Here is a 25,457-nt window from a genome sequence, read left to right as displayed (position 1 = left end):
AGTGTTGCATTAGCACAGGAGGTTATTTACTGGAACATGGCATACTTTTCAGTGGCTACACCACTGAAGAAATGATTCTCCTTCCTTCCCCCAGCAACCATTAGCTACTAGAAACCAAGATTTTTATAATAGTGAACTTGTTCCTAAATAGTTACACTGCTGTTATCAAAAAGATTACATTATCTGTTTCAGGTTCCACTTCAATGAATGAATGCAAGAAGTAAAGGACTTATCTCTACTACATTGGTGGCCTGTTTTAAGATATGCTACTTATTTCACATATTCTAAGAGAGAGTTGGGGTCTTATGAACTACTTTCTCTTTTCTGAGAGTACAACTCACTAGGCAACCCAGGATGGCCTGGAACTTATGATTCTGCTGTAGGTGCCCTAAATGTTGGCATTCCAAGTGCACATAATCACATTCAGACATATTACTATTTCAACTTAACATTTATTTATAGCATTATGCTATTTTATCCCCACATACTTTGAGTGTTGAACCTGATGATTTATTTCACTTTCTCCTTTATTTGATAATATTTATATGTATGTATGTAAATATAAACATGTATTTAAGACAGTTGACACATTTCTTTAGAAAAGAAAAAGCACAGCATATGTATTCCTTTTATTAGTGTTGGCCTATATTGAAATATAAGCAAATTAAGACATCAGTGTGAGTCAGATGTGTGTGGCTCATGCTTCTAATTCTTGTACTTGGGAGGCAGAGGCAAGAGCATTGAGAGAGAAACTCTACCTAACTGAATGAGAGTCATCTCACTAACCTGTAATTTAACCTCCATAAAGATGAAGTGACCATATGGCCACCTAGTGTATTAAAAAAGGCCATTTATAATAAGAATGAAGACTTTGTTTCAAAATTAGAAGAAGTCCCTTTACAATATGGTCATTAAAATTATAGTAGAAGAACCATCAATGAAACAGTTTATCATATTAAACAGATGGGTATAAATCTTGCTTGAAACAACTAATAAATTGTTCAAAATGAATGATTTCCTGTAAATAAAAATCTCCTAAGCAAAAGTATTGATAAACTATTTGAATTTTAAGATTAGTCATTTTATTGATGCTTGGCTCTTTTTAAACTCATGTCCTGAATTTCTCAGATCTTCTGGGACAAAACCTCCCAGGTCAAAAATTTAATTTATCAAAAAAAAATCAGACGGGGCATGGTGAAACTTGCCTTTAATCCCAGTAACTGGGAGGTGAAGGCTGGCAGATCTCCGAGTTTAAGGCCAGTCTGGTCTACAGGGTGAGTTCCAGGACAGAGAAGGCTACACAGAGAAACCCTTTCTTGAAAACAAAACAAAACAAAAAACTTCCTGTAGTAGTTGCTTTTTGTTTTCTTTATGTGTTTTGCCTGCATGTATGTACATGTTAAACATGCATGCTTAATGCCTGAGGAGGCCAGAAGAGGGCACCCTGGAATTGGAGTTACATATGGTTGTTAACCATAGTGTGGGTCCTTTGGATAACAATACATACTTTTTTTTTTTTTTTTTTGGAGACAGGGTTTCTCTGTATAGCTTTGGAACCTGACCTGGAACTTTCTGTGTATACCAGGCTGGCCTGAAACTCACAGAAATCCACCTCCCTCTGACTCCCGAATGCTGTGTGGCCACTACCTGGCTACATATTCTTAACTAGTGAACCATCAGTCACTCCATTTCCTTTAAGGAAAAAAAAGTTTATTTTGTTCTTTAGGTTTTCATTCATTCCCTTATAGAGCAAAATATGATACACTATCCCACTAATAACCAATAAAAACAAGTTCACTATCCAAGGCATGAACCATGGGAGGTTGTAATGACAAAATGCCCCCCCTTTTTCCCTTCTTTTTGGAGGTAAGGTTTCTTTGTAGTATGGCTGTTAAGGAACTTGCTTTGTAGAGCAGATTAGCCTTGAACTCAGAAATTCACCAGGCCTCTGCCTCCCAAATGCTGGGATTAAAGATAACAAAACTCCCATATGTGGACAAGTCATAAAACATAAATAGAAACAATTTTCTTTGTATATTTTACCTCATGAATACAATCATTAAGAAAAATTATGTAACAATTCTTCTAAATTTCAACATATACCTAGTAAATTGTTCAATAGTTATAAGTACATTAATCAAAATCAAAGATATCCTAAAATACTACTAAATGCCAGAAATGTTATGTCAATTATTCTCCAAAAAGTTAGCAAGCCATTTATATCAGCAATCTAGCTCATAAAGTAAGTGGTTTTGGCCACTGATAAAACATAATGTAACACCATAACATTCTTACCTGTTGAGGATGTTGGACAGGTTGTGAAGATAGAACCCCTGCTAAGCTACTTGATGGCTGGCCTTGGCTCTGCCCCTGTGCCTGAAATAAAAAAGCAAATACAAATTAGAGAAGGTTTATGCACATGAGAGTTAGACTTTTGTATAAATACTTCAGATCCTCAGAAGACTGCTTGATTGAAATGAAACAGTTTGGTAGTGTAATACAAGACAGACCTCTAAGGTTTTTTGTTTTGTTTTGTAAGATAAGTTTAGGAAAAAGATCATAGAACATTTCTGATCACATCTCAGATAAAAAAATCAAACAAAAACACAAACACGCTGCTGTTAAAAACCTACTATTAATGGTGGCTAATGTTTTAGCTGGCTTTAATAGTTAGATTCAATAATAAAATTGTCACAGGAAAAAATGTGTTAAGATATCAACATGAAAACATTTAATCTGGATAATTAAATAAAAGCCACACTCAAAAGTGCTAATTTGGTTATCTTTTCCTATTTCTTGTAGTCATAGTAACTGATAAAAAATGTCAAACGTCTGTTAAAAACCAATTTCTCAACAGGTATGTAATGGTTGCTTCAGGTAACATATGGAAACATTTGAAGACATTCTAATTGTCAAAACTAGGGGAAATGGCTATAAGATGCTACTAAAAATTCTATAATGACCGTACAAGTCCCCATTCAGAACAAAGGATTAACCAACCCAGAGAATGTGAACCATGTTAGGTCTGAGAAACCGAACAGCTTATTCCATTTAACAAGAAGTCTATATTAACTGAGAATAGAGTACAAGAATATATGTTGGGGAAATTAATGCATGTATACTATGCACACAGAAATACGTTAAGAAAATGAAAAGGCTACCTTTATGGTTTCAATTCAATTTAGAAGAGGTTCTTCAATGTTTATAGGGATATATCACACTTGATGAAAATTTAAATTATCTATTTTAATTTTTTTTTCTTTGCAAAGCTTGAAGGATAATGTGAGCATACAGCATGCCCACGCTATTTAAGTTTCAGGGTCCTTCTGCTACTTACCACTATTCCAAGTAACTGATATATCTAAAGAGTATATGAAATAGTCATAAATGACTTCTTTAATTCTGTCTCTTTTTATATTTGTATGAGTATGTATGCTCGTGTATGTGTGACTAAATTTTTAAATATATTCAGAACAAAGCCTGAGACACTACTGTTCCTGGCCTTTGCAATCCATTATTATAAATTCATGCAAAACCCAATAAAATCATTACACAATAGACTCTACTAGTTGTTAAAATTTGACATAGTCCTTAATTTAACTGATTAATGTTACATTTGGGACCTTAATACAGTGGTTTGATTGATACCATTTCAAAACTATACCTTCATTTGTTAAGCCAAATCATAAGATGTGTTTTCTTAAGTCCTACTTATAATGAAAGGCTCTGTGTTTCTTAACATTACACCAAAAAAGTTTTCGCTATTTCCCATTTTGCTTTAAGGTTATACTTCTTTAATTTTTAAAAACTTATTCAGAGGAAGAAATTATACTAAATCATTGTATTGTATCTAAATAATCAAAATAGACAATTGCATTTTCATTACTAAGGTAAATTTCTACATAGAGTCATTAATTCTGATGACTACAATCACAGGCAAACCAGGTAGTTTCTGCTTTATCGTTCATTTAGTACAAATATTTATAACCACAAAAGAAATTCTATTAAGAAAATAAACAACATTCCTCATAAATCCATGATTCAGGGACATGAGATAGAATACTTAAATGCACTAGTGCAAAATAGGGTAGTTTAAAAGAATTGTGAAAGTTGTCCTATAACCTGTGGATGGAGTGTAGATCCTCCTGAAGAATATGAGGCAGATAAGACCTGCTGAGTTGTGGTTCCTTGGGGGAAACAGAAGAAAAGTGGGGATTCTTGTAACACTGTCTGAGGCAGGCGAATAAAGGGCAATGAGACGTCAGAGCCAAAAGGTGCAGCTGTTCCCCCTGTAGGGGGAGGTGATTGAAAATCACTGAGATCTGAAGAAGTAATTTGAGAGGAATCACTTGAATATTCTGGGCTTCCTATTGGCCAGTTCTGTCCCATAGGCTCAACCACAGAAATGGTCAATTCTGGGGCATGGTTATTACGCTGTTCTTCAGTAACAGGCTGCAGGTGGCAATGCAATCCAACTGACTGAGGAGGCAGTTCTTCCTGACTTGAGTCCACTGCAACCTGTCGATTTCGGTAAACACGTTGAGGTAAAATCCCACCTCCTTCTCCTGAAGAAGAACTTGGTGTTTGAGCATGAAATTCAAATACACAGTTGCTTCTGTTCTCACTGTTATGAGTTAACACAGCTGGTGCAGAATGAGGAACAAAGACAGGGTGAAATTTCAAATGTGTAGCATCTGTACTGTTAGGCGCAGAAATACTAGAGAGGGGTGATGCTGGACTCGGTCCAGAATCTAATCTTAAATTCTGAAGGTGTCCTACCAGGAAAGCCTGTCCAGATGGAAATTCAAAGACAGAACTTGAGGCAGGGCCCCCGGGCACTGGCTTCTGTTCAGGTATCTGTTTCATAGGACTTGACAGTACTGGTGAGTTGTATGAAATGCCCTCATACTGTCCTGCCACCTGGGTCTGGTAATGCACCCCAGCTAGATATACTGTTTCCTGAGGAATAAAATAGTGAGCTTCTTCTGCCAGTACTAGTCCAGGTCTATAGTCACTGTAAATCTGGGCTGGCTCAAACACAGGTTGGGCCTGCATCTCACATAGATCTCTATTTACTCTACCGGCTGTAGTACCAAACATAACTATGGCCTCTGGTGTCCAGTTAGTTGGGCTGCCACCAGGTGGAAGAAGATTTTGGCCAACAGTCCTCAGCAGGGGTTGAAAGTGGCGAGTTTGGGCTTCCAGGAAGGAGGTGCTCTTACGTCGTTGGGAAATGGCTACTTTCGGTGGACAGGTGGGAGGTGGTGAAAAAGAAACTGGACGTTCATGAATAGTTGGGAAAAATATCTGTGATTCTGGGTATGTTGGGGTCCCCCCACACGGATGCGCCATGGACTGAGGCTGTATCAACATGAATAAGACAAGTAATTCATACATTCAGTAAGTGAAATTACATCAGACATGCATAGCTGGATAGTTCTGTGTAACCCCATGAAGTGGCCACACTCAAATTTTAATAATTAACAATGCTTTTGGAAATTATGTGTATAGTAAAAATCCATTAAATACATCCAGGGCCAATAAAGTCAATCTTTGGTACTTCCTTGAATGAAAAAAACAGCTGTTTTTCCACAAATCTGCTCTCTCAAAGCAAAGGTATGAAGTAAACTTCCTAAATGATTATTCTATTTATCTATAATAAATGTGTTCATTCTTAAAGTTTTATCAATGGAAAAACCTAAAGTTAAAATATTAAAGGACAACAAAGAATCCTACTATTTTTATAATTAAAAATATACTTCAATTTAAGCTACTGTTCCATAGTAGTCTATTAGAGGCTTCAGTGTTATTTTCATCAACTAAGAGTAAATGATCAGAAGAAATTTCTAATAGTATAAGTCAAAAGGGATCTCTGGTAGATGGTATAAGACAAGTCAAGTTCAATGATGCACACTTATATAATGTTAGGACTTAAGAAGCTGAGGTGGGGGCTGGAGAGATAGACTCTGCTGTTAAGAGCACTGACTGCTCTTCCAGAGGTCCTGATTCAATTCCCAGAAACCACATGGTGGCTCACAACCATCTGTAATGATATCTGGTGCCCTCTTCTGGCCTGCAGGCATACATGCAGACAGAACATTGTACACATAATGAATGAATGAATGAATGAATGAATGAATCTCAAGAAAAAAAAGAAACTGAGGCAAGGGGATTTTTGAATATAAGGCTATACTGAGTAATTATATGAGATATCATCTTTAAAAAAACAAACAAAAGGATAAGTGACTAGTTTTTTTCCTTTCTGTATCCAAAACTACAATTAATAGTTTTACTACAAAATGTTAGAGATGCCGAATCATTCTTCTGAACATTAATAAGGGTTGAACACCACGAGTTTTCTAATTCTGAAAAATCAGATAAAATGGAGGTAATAAATAGCAAAATCAATTTAATAGCAATTTTTGTTTCCAGAATTAAGACTGAGCTTAGATTTGCAGCTTGCCAAATGCAATGCACATAATTCTCTACCAAGGACTGAACTCCTTTTTTTTTTGGTTTTTTCGAGACAGGGTTTCCCTGTAGTTTCTAGAGCCTGTCCTGGATCTAGCTCTTGTAGACCAGGCTGGCCTCGAACTCAGAGATCCGCCTGCCTCTGCCTCCCGAGTGCTGGGATTAAAGGCGTGTGCCACCACTGCCCGGCTGAACTCCTTTTTAAAATATATTGGTTTTAGGCTAGGGATATAGCTCAACAGGAGTGCTTGTCTAGTATATGCAAGGGTCCAGGTTCAATCCTTAACAATACAAAAATGGATGTGTGGGGGGGAGGTCAGAGGACAACCTCAGGTGTTGGCCATCACTATCCAATTTGTTTGACACATATCTCTGTTATTTGATGCTGTCTACAACAGGCTGGAGGGCCGTGAGATTCTGAAGAGTCTGTTAACACTTCCCTTCTCACCCCAGTAAAACTGGGATTATGGATGTGAACTACTGCGTCAGGTTTTACATAGGTTCTGGGGATATGCACTCCATGCTTGTGCAGTACTTTAGTCACCGAGCCATTTCTTCATCCTGCTAGGAGTATTCTGTATCAAATGCTAACATTTTATTGATTATTCAAATTTTATCCTAAAGCTATAACATAGGTAGTCATTTTCCTAACTAAATATCTTAAAATTCTGGTGACACTAGTTCAGAATATTAACTATATTTTCTGTTTGGAAAAGTAGCAAGCAAGGTCTTACAGCAACTAGTAATTTGAGAAGTTGTGTAGCTTCATAGACATTAATGGAGACAAGAAAAGTTATATATGCTATATGTTTATCTAATATATTCAGTAGAGTCTATGCCCAATCTTATATAATCTTTGGAGTGAAAAAGTACCTCCCAAAGAGGGAACAGCCTTTTAGCTTCCTGACATATCACTTTACACAAATGACTGAATTAAAATCAATTTTTACTCCTCAATTGACTGGTTTTAAAAAACAAAGGATTCAACTAGTTGTATCGTTGAAGAATAAATTGAGGAGAGAACACATTTGGTTAATGTTTGGTAGAATCCATTTTTGATTAGGCTAATAATATGTTTAATAATAAGTAATACACATAGTTCTGCTAAGATATAAAAATTCAAATCCTTTTATCAATGGAAGCTAGGAAATTATAATAAAAGTTATACTGAAAAGTGCTATTTAAACAAAATTTCATTGCCTCCTTGCTTTTTATTCTCATTTAAAGTATTCTTTAAAAAATATTTTCTATAAAAATAGCTGTTATCATAAAAGCACAACATATAACCAAGCTAATAGTTTAGTTTGGCTCTTTAATCAAATTTTCCATGCCTGGATGTATTCATTGGTAATAGTTTTTCACTTGTCAGGAAGTTTACATTTACATACAGTAGTGACAAAGAGGGAAGGCAGGCTGGAGCGTCGATGCTTGCGCTGAGAGGCAGAGTGCATAGGCAGGACACTCTCCAATGCTTTAGAGAGTTTTTCAGCAAAAGTTTCCTCAGGGGCAGTCCGAAGGAGGGAAGGACAAAGAGGTGCAGACAGCACTGGTGGTGGGGTAGAAGGAGCACTGGGAGAGATGCGGGATTGAGAGGGAACAACAGAAAGATGGGGAACACAAACCGACATGCTACGGCCACGACGAGGCTAAACAGAAAACAAACACACATGAAAAACAGTACTTTGAAAACAAAATAACCAAATGTACAGTGATAATAGGGCATAGTAAACAAAGAAATGTTCTACCCTCCCCAACTCTGCAAAGTTTTCTTTTTTTTAAAAAAAGAATGTTTAGGTGAGACATAATTCTACAAAGCACAGCTGGTATATCATAACTAGTCTCCCTGTTTTGGTGGTTTTTTGCAGGTTTTCTCGTATGAACAAAAGATCAATTATTATCTTGACTATTTTGAAGTAACACCAACTATTAAGTGCATGAATTAATAAAAACTGACTAATAGAGTACCACACAAGTAACAATGAACTATAGTTCTAAAACCTTAGTAAGAGTATAATAACAAATTTACTAAAGTATAAAATTTGGGAAGATTTTAGGAGTAGATTATTTGCAAGAGCTCTAGAAACTTGAGGAAAAAACTTTTCTATTTTAGAAGATAGTCTACAAGATACACTTGCAACTTTCTCTACAAAGGTTAAAAAGTCATCATCAAATAGAAGAAAAGAATAGCTTTCTGACATTTACTACTAGGTATTAGAAATACTTTGTACTTTTATAAAGAAGTCAGTGGGGGAAATGCCTTCAATTTGAATCTCTAAAGAATTAACCCCTCCCCCATATGATAAATTCAGTTTAAACTTACAAAGTTTGTAGTGCCCTAAGAGAAAGGGTTTAACATAGGTACAGAGCTAGTCTAATATTGTAAAGGTGCCTGGAGCAAGTTTATGATCTCTTTCTTTTACAAAACTAGCTGCAAAGAAATGCTTTTAGCCAAACTTGGAGTTCAATTAGTATGTATCATCATAATTAAGTTCATTTTGGTTTCAAATTTTTACCTTTGTCTCTCTTTTTAAATTTTCTCTTAGGCATAGTAAATTCTTGAAATGAAAAAAGAACATGATTATAAAATGTTTTATTATTCTAAATATTTGTAATTCTTTATAATCACTCTATAGAAGACTGTTATCAAAAAGTTAGATACAGTCTAATTTTAGAGTAACAAATAAATACAGCTAATGTTAATGGCTTGAGCATTTAATATCTGGATAAATGATCAATCCTATTTCTCTTAAAAAAAAAAAAAAAGACATAACCCCCATGATGAGGAAGCCAAGAGTTGAAAATAATGGTGAAACAAAGAAATGAAGAAGTGCTGAAAACTAATATTTGTCAGTATATGGAAATAAATCACCCAGGGTCATTTGCCCTACTTAGGTTAAGAACAGATTGTTAAAAGGTTATTATATATTAGTTGTACTTTTCTTTGAATTAATGTGGCCATTCATCTTGGGACCTAAGTCCAAAGCAGAACTGATCCATCAATGGACTCCAAAATAAACATCTTTTATGAGTGAAAGTATTTTCCTGAAAAAATTTTTTTTCACTTAATGAAGATATAAGAATTCTACAAAGTTTGGATTAAAAGCCTTCTGGGAAGGAGGGAGGAAAATCAGTCTGCTTAAAGATTGTACTAAACAAGTAATATAAAGTGAACAGTTATCATCTAATTCCTTTCTGAAGTATATGATCTTTTTTTCCTCTGAATACCTCACAGAGAGTCAGCAAAAAAATGGGGATATTTTATTATTCATCTAATTTAACTTTCACTATTGCAAAGGACAATGTGCATATACATCATATTCCAATAAATTCACTACTTCTGTAAGCTGACTCTGAAAATAAACTGGTAATAAAATAAATACCAAATAAAGGAAAAGGTAAATGAACATATACTGGGAAAGGAACACGCATAGCAACTGATGATCAACTAAATACAAGCAATAAATTAGTCAGAGGTCATACAATAAAAGATTACTTTGCTCTATAATACTCACATGCAACATTCTATTAATAGTTTGGAAGGTCTTACCTGGTTTTTGTACAAAAGAAAATCTTATAGAAAACACTTGTTACTTTAGTTAAGTAAGCTTTCAAAAAATTAAAAAGCCTTGCTCCACCCACAAATCATGTTGTTTCTAGTTTATGCCACTTTGAACAGATTTAATTCCTAGGTGAAGAGAGTGCAGTTCAGTTTTACTGTACAGAGCTACTTTGTGTTTGAAGTTCAGCTAATTCTCACTTGTTAATGTGTATGTTACCCAGACTAAACTCCTCTGGTTATACTCTTATAATCTTATTTCCTTTATAAATAACATCAAACCTCAGTCTCTATGCTGAGTTGGTTCCAAGCCACCCCAACAGAAACAAAAATCTGCAGTTGTCCAAATCTTTTATATAGATTATCATAGTATTTGTATATAATCTCTAGATTACTTATAATACCCAATTCAATTCAAAAGGCATTTAAAAATTATTGTATTACTAGGGAATATATCAAGAAAAATCTGTACGTGTTCAGTACAGATAAAAATTTTAAGCATTTTATTATTTAAATCTACCCACATGAAAACCACGGACAACAAAGACTGACTAGATCATTTATATTTTCTACCTTAGACTCACATTGCTACCTAGATGACATAAGAAATAATCTGAAGATTACCTATTGGCTATCATTTTAGTATTACATTTTCTTATGCATTTACTCACCATACTTGAGGGTGGATACACCCCATGAGGCTGAGATTGTGCTTGGATACTAGAAGCTGTATGCCCCGGTGCTGTGCCAGTAGAATGTGCCTGTTCATGTTGGGAGCCATAGGAAACTGTCTGTTGGCTGCTCACTCGAGATTCTGTGAAGACAGATGATCCCTGACCGCTGTCAACTGTTCCATCAGCTGAAGGATAAATGAATCATTAGAGGGTGGGAGATGGAAGAGGGAGAAGTTCACATTGTAGACTCATTACATCAATGTTATTGGTTATTTCTTTGTTAAAATCTTGAGTAAATTTTAAAAACTGAATAGGCCAGTGGTGGTGGAGCTCGCTTTTAATCCCAATGCTCAGTAGGCAGAGGCAGGTGAATCTCTGTGAGTTTAAGGCCAGCCTGGTCTACAGAATGAGTTCCAGGACATGCACCAAAGTTACATGGAGAAACCCCGACTTGAAAAACCAAAAAAACCAAAAACCAAAACAAACAAACAAAAAAACCCAAAAAACAAAACAAAGCAAAACCAAAAGAATAGCAGTCTTGTTAAGATGTGAGCCTGTTTCGCCCTTGACTGGAAGTCAGAGAATTTGAGCTTATTTTTGCTCTCTCAAAGTTGTTGACAACAGATGTGGCTACAAACAAGAGATTTTCTGACTTAGGGTGTAGTTAATTAGTATTTTGGGTATAGAGGTGAATCCACTCCACCCGGACCAAAGGTCAGAGAATTCAAGTCTATTCCTTATGAATGATTTGAATGAAGTCTGTTGCCACCCGTTTCCCCTTTTGGAGTGAAGTATATAGGCATGTGGAAAATAAATGAGGATGGATTCATGATTCAGTATTCACTGAATTTCTCTGCTAATGCTGTTCTGTGTTCCTGTCTCTTATATCCTTGTTTCTTTTGCTTAATAATTCTAATTAATCCTCATGTTCCTACCCTGGTACGTTTCATCAAGGCTGGTCTTCGACAGATAGTAGCCCAACGTGGCACTTGAGACAATTAAGTACCTGTCTACATTTAAATGAGGGACTTGTGCAAAAAAGAAGTAATCTTAAAAAAATATTTCTCGCCAGGCAGTAGTGGTGCATGCCTTTAATCCCAGCATTTGAAAGGTGAGGAAGGTGGATCTCTGAGTTCAATGCCAGCCTGATCAACAGAGATAGTTCCAGGAGAGCTGGGGCTACACAGAGAAACCCTGTCTCCAAAAAAAAAAAAAACAGCAATAACAAAACAAAAAATTTCTGATTGTCACTGAATGATATCATCTTAAATTGAATTCAACCTCGAGGTCTTATTCTGTGGAGACCTGTGTTTACTTGATGTTAAATACTTAATTCAATTACTGAGCTCTGGTCTCATCAACCTTTGGTCTTCTAGGTAGTTTTGCTAAAGAGCTGAAATCAGATTAACAGCTTCAAGTGTAAATAGCAAAATTTATTTACCCTTCATTATTTGCAAATTTAACTTGAAGGAACTAAATAAAATAGATAAATAACCTACAAACTCAAAATGTCAAGACACTAGAAGTTTTCAAATATCCTTATATCTTAAGCACATTTTCTCAGTGTTTCACCCTTCTATTAGTAATGAGTACAAGAACGGAAATAATCAAAAGCATCACTAGCACTTTGCTTACTTCTCCTAACACTTACATAACACAGATATACTAGGCTGCTGATACTGTAGCTGTTGATGTTGATCTGCCTCGGGTTCTTCAGGCTCTACTTGTGTAGAAACTGAAGCAGAAGTGGTGGGAGCAGTTGGTATGCCAGTGCTAGCAGAAGAGAGTTGCTGAATTCCTGCTTGGGAAACACTTGGTGGTTGTTCATTCTGCTGTTTGAGACTGCTCTCTTCCTGTTTTCTTTTTTCTTGCTCCTCTCGCACCAACTGCCGCTGCTCTCGTTTTCTCTTAATTAATGACACCCTGTCTTTGATAGCTTTAGCCATGGTCTTGTGATCACCTTCACAGACATACCCAGACTCCACCTACAGAATAAAAGGGTATATTAAGAAAAAGGATATTTAGAGAAAATTACTTCAAAACAAAATGAAACAAACAAACGAACAAACAAAAGCCACTGTAGAAAAGTAGGTTAGTTATTTTGGAGGGGTGCATGTATTTTTTTCAAGTTTTATAATGTTTGAGACCAATTTTATAGTTGGTCTCAAACTTGAAATCCTCTTGCCTCAGCTTTCAAGTACTGGAATTACAGATGTGTGCCACTAACATTAGAGACCTTAGGATTCTTCTTCACCAAACAGTAAAATTACCAGTCTGCATTATATGTTTCCCTACAACTGTGGTAAACAAAGAGTGGATACCACCATTTTTATAGAACATTACATAAAATTAATAAAATAATAAGTACCTCTTTCATATCTGACCCTTTTTCTACTACTGAATAGTTTTATTTTTGTTGTTTTTTAATAAATCCTAGTAAGGTTATCTTATGACTACCTTTGTATAATAACTGGCTATTTTAGGCACTGGGGCATACCTAGATTTGGCTTTCCTAAAAGGGTTTCCTTTTAGAACAGTGATCTTTTACATCAGGATACATCAGAGTGATTTGATCTTGAAAACACCATTCAAAGTAAAAACTGTTTTCATAATATTTATTTTTATTATTTAAATTGTACATGTGTGAGTGTCTACAGAGGCCAAAGGTATCCGATCTCCTGGTGCTCGAGTTATAAGCAATTGTGAGCTGCTCAATTTGGGTAACTGCTGGGCTACCTGTCCAGCCACCAAAGCGAAAATACCTTATGATTCTGTATTTCTCTCTAGTGTTTATAATGATGGATCAAAAGCTAACCAATGTTTAGAAACAATTCCAAACTTGGTCTGATTGGCTATACCTGTAATTTCAGCACTCAGGGAACAGGAAAAACATAAATTCAGTGTTCCCAAAGCAAAACAGCATAACTAACACATTTTGACTAAAGTCAGCTACAGTTAGCTAGTTATTCACCTTTACAGGTTTTCAGAAAGACTCCAGAATTCCAGTCTATTTTATTTATTCACTTATAACTACATGTTCTTTTCCTCAAATAAAAATTTTAAAGGACTAAAAACCAACCCACATTATCAAAACAATACCAAAAAATACAAAGAAAGGTCTTAAAAGAAAAGTCATAGAAAAATCCCCCTATCCAAAGACAAAGACATATGGGATCACACAACCTCATGTTAATGAGACATGCAACATACAACACTCATTAGATGTTTGTTTTTTCCCCTATTGGTATCAGTATACATAAATCTACAATAGTTAAGAGTCAATTTACCATTTCTTGAGCAACATCTTCTGGTACATCCCTCTCCAAATCAAAGGAAAATTCAATAGCTTCATTGTCTTTGTATTTTCCCTTTAATTTCTTAATATCTTCAATACGCAGCCATAATTTAATAGCTATCTTTTCTCCATCATCTTCTTCTGCTAATTCTACCCGTACCCCTGTTTCCTCCTGGAAAAAGGCATGGTTCAAAAGGTCTTTGATGGAATATCTTTCAAAGAAAAAGAAAATTAAAAAAAGAAGTCATTAGTTTGAAAAGATATTTTTCTTTCTTTCTGAGACAGTATCTCTTATGTTGCCCAAGCTGGCCTCAGACTAACAGAGCATTTATAGGCACAAGAATGACTTTTAAATGTATGTGTTTACTGTTATTTAATTAAGGAGAAAAAAACTGGGGAAAATTTGTGATTCATTTTAACATTAGTCCATCTGAATGGTAATGTTACAGCGTTGTGTGTGTTGGCAACGGAATCCAGGACCTTGCACATAGTAGACAAGTACTTCTTCATCCCCAGCCTACCATCTTATGCCAACAATATTTTATTAACAGCTGATAGAGTCAATTTTTAAACCAAATGATCATTAGTCAGTAGAATAATTATGGAAATAATACACAGAATATCAAAGCTTCAAAACACCACAGAAGCATAGCAAAAAAATAAACGACAACAAAACACTGTGTAGGACCTTCTCTGGTCCTTGAACAATAACAATGGAATGCCATTTCCTGACTATTATAAAATGAAGGCAGAGGAAGGTTAAGATTCTTTCTCAAAGTTTTACAGTTATAAATGATATAATCATAACTAAAATATAAATTTGTTGTTTTCTAGTTTGGTACTTTCTATAACAGCAACCTTTATTTACTACAATAAATCCTTTCAATTCCTTATCAACAACTAGTGGATTAGGCAAGTCAAAGGTTGAATGCAAAACAATCAATCTTTTTAAAAATATTTTATTGATTTTATGTACATTAGTGTGAGGGTGTCAGATATTCTGGAACTGAAGTTACAGGCAGCTGTGAGCTGCCATGTGGGTGCAGGAATTGAACCAGGGTCCTCTAGAAGAGCAGCCAGTGCTCTTTACCGCCTAGGCATCTCTCCAGCCCCACAATCAATCTTCTTTATACAAAATACCAGTAATCAAAGAAACTTTTCCATCCAGAAATGAAACAGAATGTTTTTAAAACTCAAAACAAATAACCCTTTGTTTATACTGAAAAAGTCTTAAAAGAGCTTCTAAGGGCTGTATATCTCAAAACAGAAACTCATAGATAACTATCTGCTGAACGGTCTGAAAGATCATGATGTAGAGCTCTTCTAAATAACAAAGTTTTGAAAAGAACATGAGACTAGAAGAGTTAAGATACAAAATTCTTCAATTTTGCTGATATAGCCAATTGTGGCCGTATTTTAGGAGATAGGTTATGCTCAATTTACAGTTTATATTAATTAGGATGGCGTGCCTTTTGTTTTTAGACTGGTATGGGAGTAAGTAAGGCAGATTATTTTTCAAATAATCATGTATCTTTGCTAAGCCTACAGGTGACCCATTAGCTACACTGCATAACTGATACTGGACACTCTTCTCAGAAAAGCTTTGTTTGTACAAATGACTAAGCCAGCTCTTCTTCTAAGCCTTGCATGAAATCTCTGTTTACTCAATAGAATTTTTACTGTTTTGCTCTTTTTCAATCCTGGTATAATGGTAGGAAAATAAAGGCCTGTAGAGCTAAGCTGATTTTCAAAAGCCAAGATTTTACTTTACTTTCAAATTTCAGAGGGAGAATGATTAAGGAATCAATTTTTTGCATTGGAGAATGAACTCTACTGTAGGGTTTTCTAAATTATTATATTGTTATAAGTAGTTTTCATTGAATGCAGAGACTGTGTAAGGTGGTTCTGGTTTAAACATAAACTTAACTTACTTAAACATCACTAAATCACATTCTTACAGTTACAGAGAGCAAATCTGAGTAGTTTCAATGGAAAGAATCCAATTTTTAAAAATGTTATGAATGGAAAAATGAAACACAAGTATTAAATATACGTCACATTGTTCAAGCAACACCAGGGGTCAAAGAAGCAACTTACCTTTCATCTTTATTTTGTCGGATACATCCTTCAATAATTTCCTTCACTTCAGGAATTGCTACTTTGTCAAAACTGGCTGGCTTCACTCCCTAAAATCCATAAAAATAGCCACAGAAATGTTAATGAAAAAAGAATCTTTGATTTTTTTAAATGTCCCTTGCCTTTTTTTTTCTGATGCAGGACCTAATCCATGTAGGGATCAGAGGTAGGAAGTGGCAATCTCAAGAAACAATAAGGAGTACAACAGATCTTACTTTTACAGAAAAAAAAAAAAATTTAGGCTGATGACAATATCTTTCTTCACATTTAAAATGGTATAACCTGACTGGTTAGAAAATCTTGTCCTCAATCTTGAAAACTAACACATCGATTAATTCAGCCTTTATTTGGACATTGAACCCAGGGATAGGTATGAATTTACAAAGTTTGGTAAGCATCATATTATATGATACTATTCTAAAAGCTTTATACAAAGAATTATGGGTTAGTATTGTTTTGGCAGGATAACTAAGGAGCAACTTGATATAAATAAAACAGAAAAATAAGAATCAGAAACTGCTGTATAAGTCTATAAATTCAACACTTGGGAAGCGGAGGCAAGAGGATCAGGCATTCAAGGTTATCCTTGGAGTAGTATGTCAGCATGAAGCCTCTCACAAATATTAATAGGCATCCTATTGGGGTGCTGTCTATGAGCCCTCAGCTAGAAAACTTACTGTTACCAATGGAAACGTTTCACACCTATCCTTATACCCTTCCCTGTATCCAGCCTGGGAATCATGAGAGTCTGGCTACAGAATCTTACTGTCAATTAACTCTTCATCCCCATCCTTTAAAAGGTCTAAAAAGAGCCTGGTCTACAAGAGCTAGCTCCAGGACAGGCTCTAAAGCTGCAGAGAAACCCTGTCTCGAAAAACCAAAAAAAAAAAAAAAAAAAAAAAAAAAAAAAAAAAAGGTCTAAAAAGAAACTCCCTCCCTTGCCATTCAGATCTTGATTCTTTTCAGAAGAGGGACTCTCCTCGGAGCCTCTTCAATGCTATTTCTCCTTTGTCTGTAGGTTCTTGGAAATAAAAATAATATAAAATGTTTCTAATAATCCTATGTGAAGCAAAATGGGGTTCAAGACCATGAATAGATAAATAAATCAGCTTAGTCGACCAGGCTGTCTTCCCCAACTTGACCCTGGTACCTCTGGCCATTTTCCTGCTAGGTTACAAGGTCACCTCCACCAAGTTCATACACAGTATCTACAAAGATCTCCTTGGTGGACTCATTATGTAGTCTTCTTCTGCTCTAGGCTAGAATCTACCTATGAGCCCCCAAAGGTAACCTGATGTGGGATTCCCCTCTGTATGCTGTGATTACCATTAATGAATAAAGAAAGCTGGCTTGAGCATATAGCAGGGCAGAACAGAGGTAGGTGGGGAAAACTAAACTGAATGCTGGGAGAAGGAAGGCAGAGAGCTTGGAGAAGCCATGTAGCCCTGCTGGAGAAGACCCAGAACTTTACCTGGTAAGCCACAGCCTCGTGGCGATACACAGATTAATGGAGATGGATTAACTTAAGATATGAGTTAGCCAGAAATACACTTAAGCTATTGGTCAAACAGTATTGCAAAACATATGTTTTTTGTGTGATTATTTTGGGCTGAGCAGTCGGGAACAAACAAGTGGCCTCCTACAACAGTAACCTACCAGGCAACTTCATCAAATTCTTGCTTTCACAAATTTTTTTTCTTCATTGTTACAAGTGCCCTACCTGCTGATTACAATACACACAGATTTGACAAAAAACAACCTCTTCTAATAAACTCCTTAGTGCTCAGTAATCTTCTAGTGTCCTCTTGAACCACCTGCCCCATCTGAAAACTGCATAGAGTTCAAGGTCAGCTTGAGTTACATGAGACCCTGTCTCAAAAAACAATGAATAAACTAATAAAAAGCATAAAGGACAAATTAATCAGGCTCACATGAAATAAAAGTATTACAATTAGTTTTAGAAGAAAACTCATTAGCTTACTCTATGTGAAACTAAACAGCATCACTGTGTGTCCTAAGCTAGGGTTACTATCCCTGTAATGAAACACCATGACCAAAGTAATTTGGGAAGGAAAAGGTTTATTTGGCTTACACTTCCATAGTATTATCAAAGAAAGTCAGTACTAAAACAAGGCAGGAACCTACAGGCAGGAGCTGATGGATGATGCTTACTAGCTTGGTCCTCCTGTCTTACTCAGCAAAACCTTTTTTTGGTTTTTCAAGCAGGGTTTTTCTGTGAGTCTGTACTGGAACTTGCTCTGTAGACCAGGCTGGTCTCAAACTCAGGCGTGTGCTACCACTACTCAGTCAGCCCACTTTCATATAAAACCCAAGACAACCTGCCCAAGGACAGTACCACCGACATGGGCTGAGCCCATGCCCATAAATCACTAATTTAAAAATGTCCTACAGTCTTGCCTACAGGCCCATCTTATGGAGTCATTTTCTTAACTGAGGTTCCTTCCTTTAAGATGACTTTAGCTTGTGTCGTGTTGACATAAAATTGTTCAGCACACAGTGATAGTTCAGAGTTTTCATGAAATATAAATTCTTTGGCCAGATGTGGTGGCACCATAGTAAGGCCCCGTCTAAAAACAAAACTCCCAAACCAAAATAAAAACAGCCTCCAAAACAAATCCAAATAGATATACCAACATGTTGTACAAGTGGTGGTATACTTCTATAAACACATAGATGAGAGGGAAAGTTACATAAATTCTAATTATCTGTATAGTCTCAGTAACACACATAAAGCTAGTGATAACTGGATCACAGAAAGGTACATAATCACTCACAATCCTAAATAAAATATAGTAGTCTGACTTCCTTATCTGTGGCTTCACTTTTCACTGCTTTAGTCATTTGCAATCAACTGTAGTCTGAAAATATTAATATTTGTCTTGATTCTGTTCAATAAATGACCTTGTCGATACAATATTTTATTTCTATTAGTTATTATTGCTTATTTCCTGTTATGTCTAAATTACATATATTAAACTTTATTATAGGTCTGTGAAAATGTATTATAAGATTCAGTATTATCACTGGTTTCAGGCATCCACTAGGATTATATACTGAGAGATTCAGTGTCAAAAAAATCATTAAACATAAAAGTTAGATGCAGATTTGGTTAATTCTCATTAATTACCCATTGCATTCTTTCTAGTCCTGATTTGGAAAATTGTGCTCCTGATGCTAATTTTTCATAGCAGCTAACTGTGTAGTAGAGTGAAACCCTAAAGTCACATGCAGGTAATGTGAATGTTTCATATGCAGGTAATTTGAAATGTTTAATTCTGAGAATGGCGACAGAGAACATTTTTGTATATTTACCTTCACATAATTCTGTTTGGGAATCTCATACTGGCACAATATGTGTCTTGATCAAGTCTACCCCCATTTCTCTTACCAATCAATTTATACACACCCCTTTTGATTAAAGTCATTGAGTCTATTTATTGCTGCCAGTATATATTTGGGTGTAGGACCACCCATTGAATCCTGGGAAGTAACCTCTTAGGGGCTAAATCCTTCAAGTAAAGTGAGTCTTCTCTCTCAGCAATTTCCAAGAGCTCTTCAGGGTGATACTGTGTGACTACCTTCCCTATCCACACTATGATTTTGTTTGGCTTATTTTACCCAAGTCTTGTACATGATGTCACAAATGCTTTGAGTACATGTGTGCAGTTACTTTGCTATATCCAGAAAACTTTTTTTTGCTGTTGTCATCCACTGCTCTTACAATCTTTCCAATCCCTCTTATATACTATAATATAGGTATGATGTTGTAGGTATCACCATCTCTGATAATTTTTACAAGGAGACCAAAGTACACATTGTGTAGGTAGAGAGATAAGAATCTAGTTTTGCTGGAAAGTGGTGGCACATGCCTTTAATCCCAGTACTCAGGAGGCAGAAGCAGGCAGATCTCGGTAAATTTGAGGCCAGCCTGGTCTACAAGAGCTAGTTCTAGGACAGACACCAAAGCTACAGAGAAACCCTGTCTCAGAAAAAAAAAAAATCTACTTTCATTGTTCTTCATGTAACCATCCAACTTGACTGGGACCATTTGTTGAAGATGTTCTTTTCTCCAATGTGCCCTTCAAGTCTCTTTGTAAAAAATAGCAGGGATGGTAATACCTACAACAGTGTTTTGTCTTGAAATTTTGATGATGACCACAGTAATCTGTAGATTGCTTTTGGTAGAATGGCCATTTTTATAATATCAATCCTATTAATTGGGTATGGGAAGTCTTTACATCTGCAGTGTCTAAGTTTTCATTATACAAATTTTTCCCTTTCTTGATTAGATTTATTACAAAATTATTATTATTTGCATGCTACTATGAATAGGATTTCTTTCTTGATATTTTTGGTGCTGGTATCTAAGAAGGCTTCTGAATTTTGTGTTTTAAATTTGTATTCTGCTTCTCAAAAAACAAACAAAAAAGTTTATATTCTTCTACTTTGCTGAATGTGTTTATCAGTAGCCAGAGTTTTCTGGTGGAGGCTTTAAAATCTTTTATGCATAGAATCATATCATCTGCAAATAAGAATACTTTTGTTTCATCCTTTCCTATTTGTATCACTTGTTAACACCTTCATTTATCTTACTGCTCTAGCTAATACTATACTAGTAGCAGTGGGGAACGTAGACACTCTTGTCTTAATATTGATTTTATTGGAAATGTTCTTCATATAATCCTAATAAAACAAAAATAATACTGCTATAGTCAAAAGCTGCTGTAATAGAGCAAGAGAGGTGTTTCAAATTTAAGACTAAAGGAAATAGAAAATGGAAGTTGTATTTCAGTTGATACAGTACTTGCTTAACACATATGAAGCCCTGGATTGATCTCCAACACAGCATAAACTGAAACTAGGGCTGCATGACTAATCCTGCCACCCAGGTGGTGGAAGCAAGAGGATCAGATATTCAAGAGCATCATTGGTTACAAAGCAAGTTCAAGGTCATCCTAGATTACATGAGACCTTGTATCAAAAAACAAAACAAACAAAAAAACCAAAAACACAAGTGCTGTGGCATTCAAGGAGTTGTGGACATACACACATACAATGAGTAAAATTGTAATTAAAAATTAAGCAATTTTATGGATGACTTATACTAAAAGATGATAGTAGAAAATTTGAGTTTTCTGTTTTATAGTGGCTTTTTGTTTTCTACAATAAAGCAATACAGCATAAAGTAAACTTTTAAATGGAAAGAAATACCTAAAAAAGTATTGGTAAGCAATTGTCTGAAATAGATTTTGGTATAACAGGTTGAATATAGTTAGATTATGTATGAGAAGACAGCTCAAATGTTACAAAAAAATAACCAAACCAACGGAAAACTTAATGAGGAAAAATGTGGCTCCATCCATAATACAATATCTCAAGGGGATGTATTTAAATTACCGGCAGTAACATAATAAACTAAGATGGCAAATATAGACTGACTTTTATATCAATATTGGAAGGACATAAGAAATTCTCCTAAACTTGTTTTCATCATTGATGTTCCTAAATTGTCTTATTAACCCTATTCATGCAAACATACACATTCATGTTTTTACACATTGTAATTTCTATCTACTAGCTAATAAAACAAATAGAAAATAAAGCAAAATCAATAACTGTGTATAGCACCATCCTCAAATATATTAGTTTATACTAATGTTAGTTATAATAATATAATAATAATATAACTATGTTAGACACAGATAGGTCCTTTTAAATGTAATAAAAAATACCCAGAAGCTACTGTGGCCTTAACATATTGTAAACGGCAAGGTGGCCAATAAAACTGAGATATATTTTATTAACCCATCAGTTGATATTAGAAGATTAAGACTACTACCCACCTAGATATTGGGAAAGTAAGTAAAAATCTCACCATCAGTCAAGATTATAAAAATGCCCAGAAAAGTCTTTAAAAAATAGTGTAAGAATGTAAAAATTTAGTATTAACAGACAAAAAGTACATGGAATGAGTATGAAGCTCTTGAAAGTGACCTGTGACAATAGGTAAGAATGTGCACAATGCAAAGTTTTTGAGATTTACACCACACTTTTTGTTCTTAAGATATAAGAACTTAATAACTCATATTTTTTAAAAGTTGGTCTAGATAATTCTTAAACGTGGTTATTGGCACCAGAAAGAACACAGTATTGGCAAAGTGTTCTTGTGATAAAATTTCGTTTTATTTCTTTTTAATGTGTATATTTCAATAGAGATGAAGATTAACTTAAAAGCTCTACAACCCTGCAAAAGCAACCCCTTTTCTTTAACTTACTCCTTAACTTTTTAACTTAATCCTACTCAGTCCTGCTCCAACCAGTAAAAGCAAATATGTTTCCTACCTTTTCTACATAAGGTTAGAAAACACAAAACCAAAAAGAATACTAAGATAGAAACACTGGGTTACTCTTAAAGAAAAAAATTAAGCTATATTCACTAAGAATAAAAACTTTTCTCACGCCACTCATCAGAACCAACAACTTAGCTTTAAAAGTATTCTTGCCTTATTGTTTCAATTCACAGGTTCTATCTTTGGGCAATCGTGTCTCTATATATACACAGCTCCTGCAGACAAGGAGACTAGTTTACTTCTCTAAGTTTCATAAAACCGTGCACTTTCTCATATTCTGTTTTGAGACTGTTGGTCCAAAGTCACTTCTATAACATATCATATATATTATAAAAACTGAGTAATTTTTTACTCCAAAGGCCATATACATCGAGATGATAAAGAGAAATGTTTATAAAATATGTTGCTTTATTTGAACTAAAAATTTTTATAGACACTGGTTTCTTTAATTCTGTATGTTTACGGTTGTCAACTAATCTGCTGGAAACACAGAACTGAGTCATAGTATAGAATCTTTTGGCTCAATGTTCAATTTCTTAAAACTGTCAGGAATTGTCTCAAAGCTTAAGTTTCGAATGTTAGGTTTCAAACATTTAATCTCTTGCTTGATAAAAGTAAAACTTGTCCTAACCAATCAGAATTGAGAAAAACATACTTACTTCCTCACACAGAATAAACCATAGAACATTAAATAACTTCAGCAGTTTACGTGAAACTTTCTATATACGTCATCAGAAAGGCTACGATATGCTCTACACAGACTGGAAATTCTTACCTCATGTATACAACCCTTTTGAGAGCAGCAGCAGCAATGAGAATTTACAATAACAAATACTGAACAAAAATCTGTCTTCATAAAATCCATCAGAAAAGACAAAACAGATTTGTTAAGAGTTTAGAGAAAAATTAAAGGGAAAGCTGATAGAAATGTAACAACTTAGCCCACAGCATAAAGAAGACAAATATAAAAGTCAGACTGGAGCATAGTTTCTTGCTGAATAGCCATGTTTCCCAACTGAGCTTGCTTTACTCAGCCAACACTCTATTTAGATTGGCTCTGTGGATATAAACCACATGTTGAAAGACTCGGCAACAATTTTGCTACTAGTAGTTTCTTCTGCTTTTCCTACAATAGCAATACATCCTTGGATAAGCAGGGAGACTTTTATTTGCTCAAAGCTCCACCTACTGCATCTAAAAGTTCTGCCTCCTTGACTCTGAAATCTACCTTGGAGGCTTTCCTGAATGTAACACTAGATACCTACCTACTGAAACACCTCCTTCATAACAATCATGTTGAAATTATGCTTTATTTAAAAGTGGGGGGATGGGGTGGAGATTGAGCTTAGGCAACAGCAAATTCAAAGTAAACATCAAGCAGAGGGACTGGCAGTTATCCAGTTAACTCATACTTTAACTGGTTGTTTCCTAAGGACTCAGGTTTGATTCCCACCACCCACATGGCAGCTCACAACCATATGAAACTCCTGTTTCAGGGAATCAGATGTCTACTTCTGACCTTATTGGGCACCAGGTGCACAAGTAGTACACAGAAATAAAAACAGGCAAAACACTCATGCACATTAAGAAAGAGGAAGGAAGGAAGGAAGGAAGGAAGGAAGGAAGGAAGGAAGGAAGGAAGGAAGGAAGGAAGGAAGGAAGGAAGGAAGGAGACAGATTTTTTTTTTTAAAGTATGCACAATAGCTCCTTTGTTTTATCAACTGAAAAGGTAGTAATATTAGGGCTGGAGATATAGTTCAGTGGTAGAATGTTTGCTCAGCATGCATGAAGACCTGAGATCAACTCCCATTGTGTGTGTAGGGGGGTAGTGATATACTGCTTTCCACTCCTTCATAGCTTTTAAAAAACAGTAGTGAATTGGTATACAATTTCCCTCCTATTTATTAAAAATCTTAACATGTGCATGGACTCAAATAAAAGCTACTTTGAATTTAAGTGTTGTTAAATTTTCCTTCATACAGTAAAAAAAAAAAGCACTGTGGTATTGTAATAATGGGTAACAAAATAAAGCTGTATCCTTTGTAATGATGTAAGACTGAATCCCAAAGAAGACAGTACATGCCAAGGTTTCAATCACTGATAAGTAAGATTGGATGCTATTTAGTAGAAATACTTCTGCTCTAGGGACAGTTAAATTACTCAGTGGGCAAAACCACCTGCCACTGAGCCTGGATCTGAGTTCAATCCACTAGAAGGAGTACAGACTCCTAAAAGTTGTCTTCTGACCTCCAAACACACTGCTATGATGCATTCATTAGTCCCCCAACACAAAATACATGCAACTACAACAAACAATAACAACAGCAAATCATTTCTCTTCTAAAGGTTAGAAATGCACTAATTCTAACATGCTATCTCAAAATAGCTACCAATAATTTCTGGTTCAATATTTATCACTACTAAGCAAGTAGTCAGGTGGTGGGCAGAAGTACAGTAGTTCTTTTAACTTACACATACAAGGAAGATTGCTTAAGGCTATGCTTGGCTACCTCAAAGAGCTTTTTAAAAAAATGCCTTTTCCAGCAGGGTGGTTGAGGCGCATGCCTTTATCTAGAACTCAGGGAGGTAGAGGCAGGCAGATCTCTGTGAGTTCGAGGCCAGCCTGGTCTACAAGAGCTAGTTCCAGGACAGGCTCTAAAACGTAAGTGAAATCCTGTCCCAAAAAACTAAGATAGATAGATAGATGATAGATAGAGATAGACAGACAGACAGACAGAGAGAAAGATAGGCCTTTTCCATTCTTTCATACTTCTTTAAGATATGATTATTGTGGCTGGAGAGATGGCTCAGCAGCTGGGAGCACCGGCTGCTCTTCCAGAGGACCTGAATTCAATTCCCAGTACCCAGATGGCAGCTCACAACTGTCTATATAGCTCCTATTCCAGGGGGTCCAACACCCTTACACAGACATACATGCAGACAAAACATTAAT

The 25,457-nt window shown here is 35.5% G+C and overlaps 1 protein-coding gene across 6 annotated transcripts in view; it reads right to left on the bottom strand.

Moving 5' to 3' along the window:
- Positions 1-25,457, bottom strand: part of Wnk1 (WNK lysine deficient protein kinase 1) — a 119,304-nt gene that overhangs the window by 36,132 nt on the left and 57,715 nt on the right. For 4 of the 6 annotated variants that reach the window (XM_038319641.1, XM_038319642.1, XM_038319644.1 and 1 more), the window contains exons 5-9: positions 16,094-16,182; positions 13,989-14,208; positions 12,353-12,686; positions 10,699-10,886; positions 2,296-2,376 (exon numbers count right to left, since the gene is read on the bottom strand). In XM_038319641.1, the coding sequence (XP_038175569.1) occupies positions 2,296-2,376; positions 10,699-10,886; positions 12,353-12,686; positions 13,989-14,208; positions 16,094-16,182 (912 nt within the window). Of the gene's footprint in view, positions 1-2,295; positions 2,377-4,122; positions 5,362-7,859; positions 8,118-10,698; positions 10,887-12,352; positions 12,687-13,988; positions 14,209-16,093; positions 16,183-25,457 lie in introns of all 6 variants that reach the window. The other 2 variants (XM_038319647.1, XM_038319646.1) reach the window with 2 other exon arrangements.

The sequence above is a fragment of the Arvicola amphibius genome, chromosome 2, assembly GCF_903992535.2.
Source record: "Arvicola amphibius chromosome 2, mArvAmp1.2, whole genome shotgun sequence".
NCBI lineage: Eukaryota > Metazoa > Chordata > Mammalia > Rodentia > Cricetidae > Arvicola > Arvicola amphibius.
Note: the sequence above shows the minus strand (reverse complement) of the source record. Positions and strands in the feature narration are given on the sequence as shown.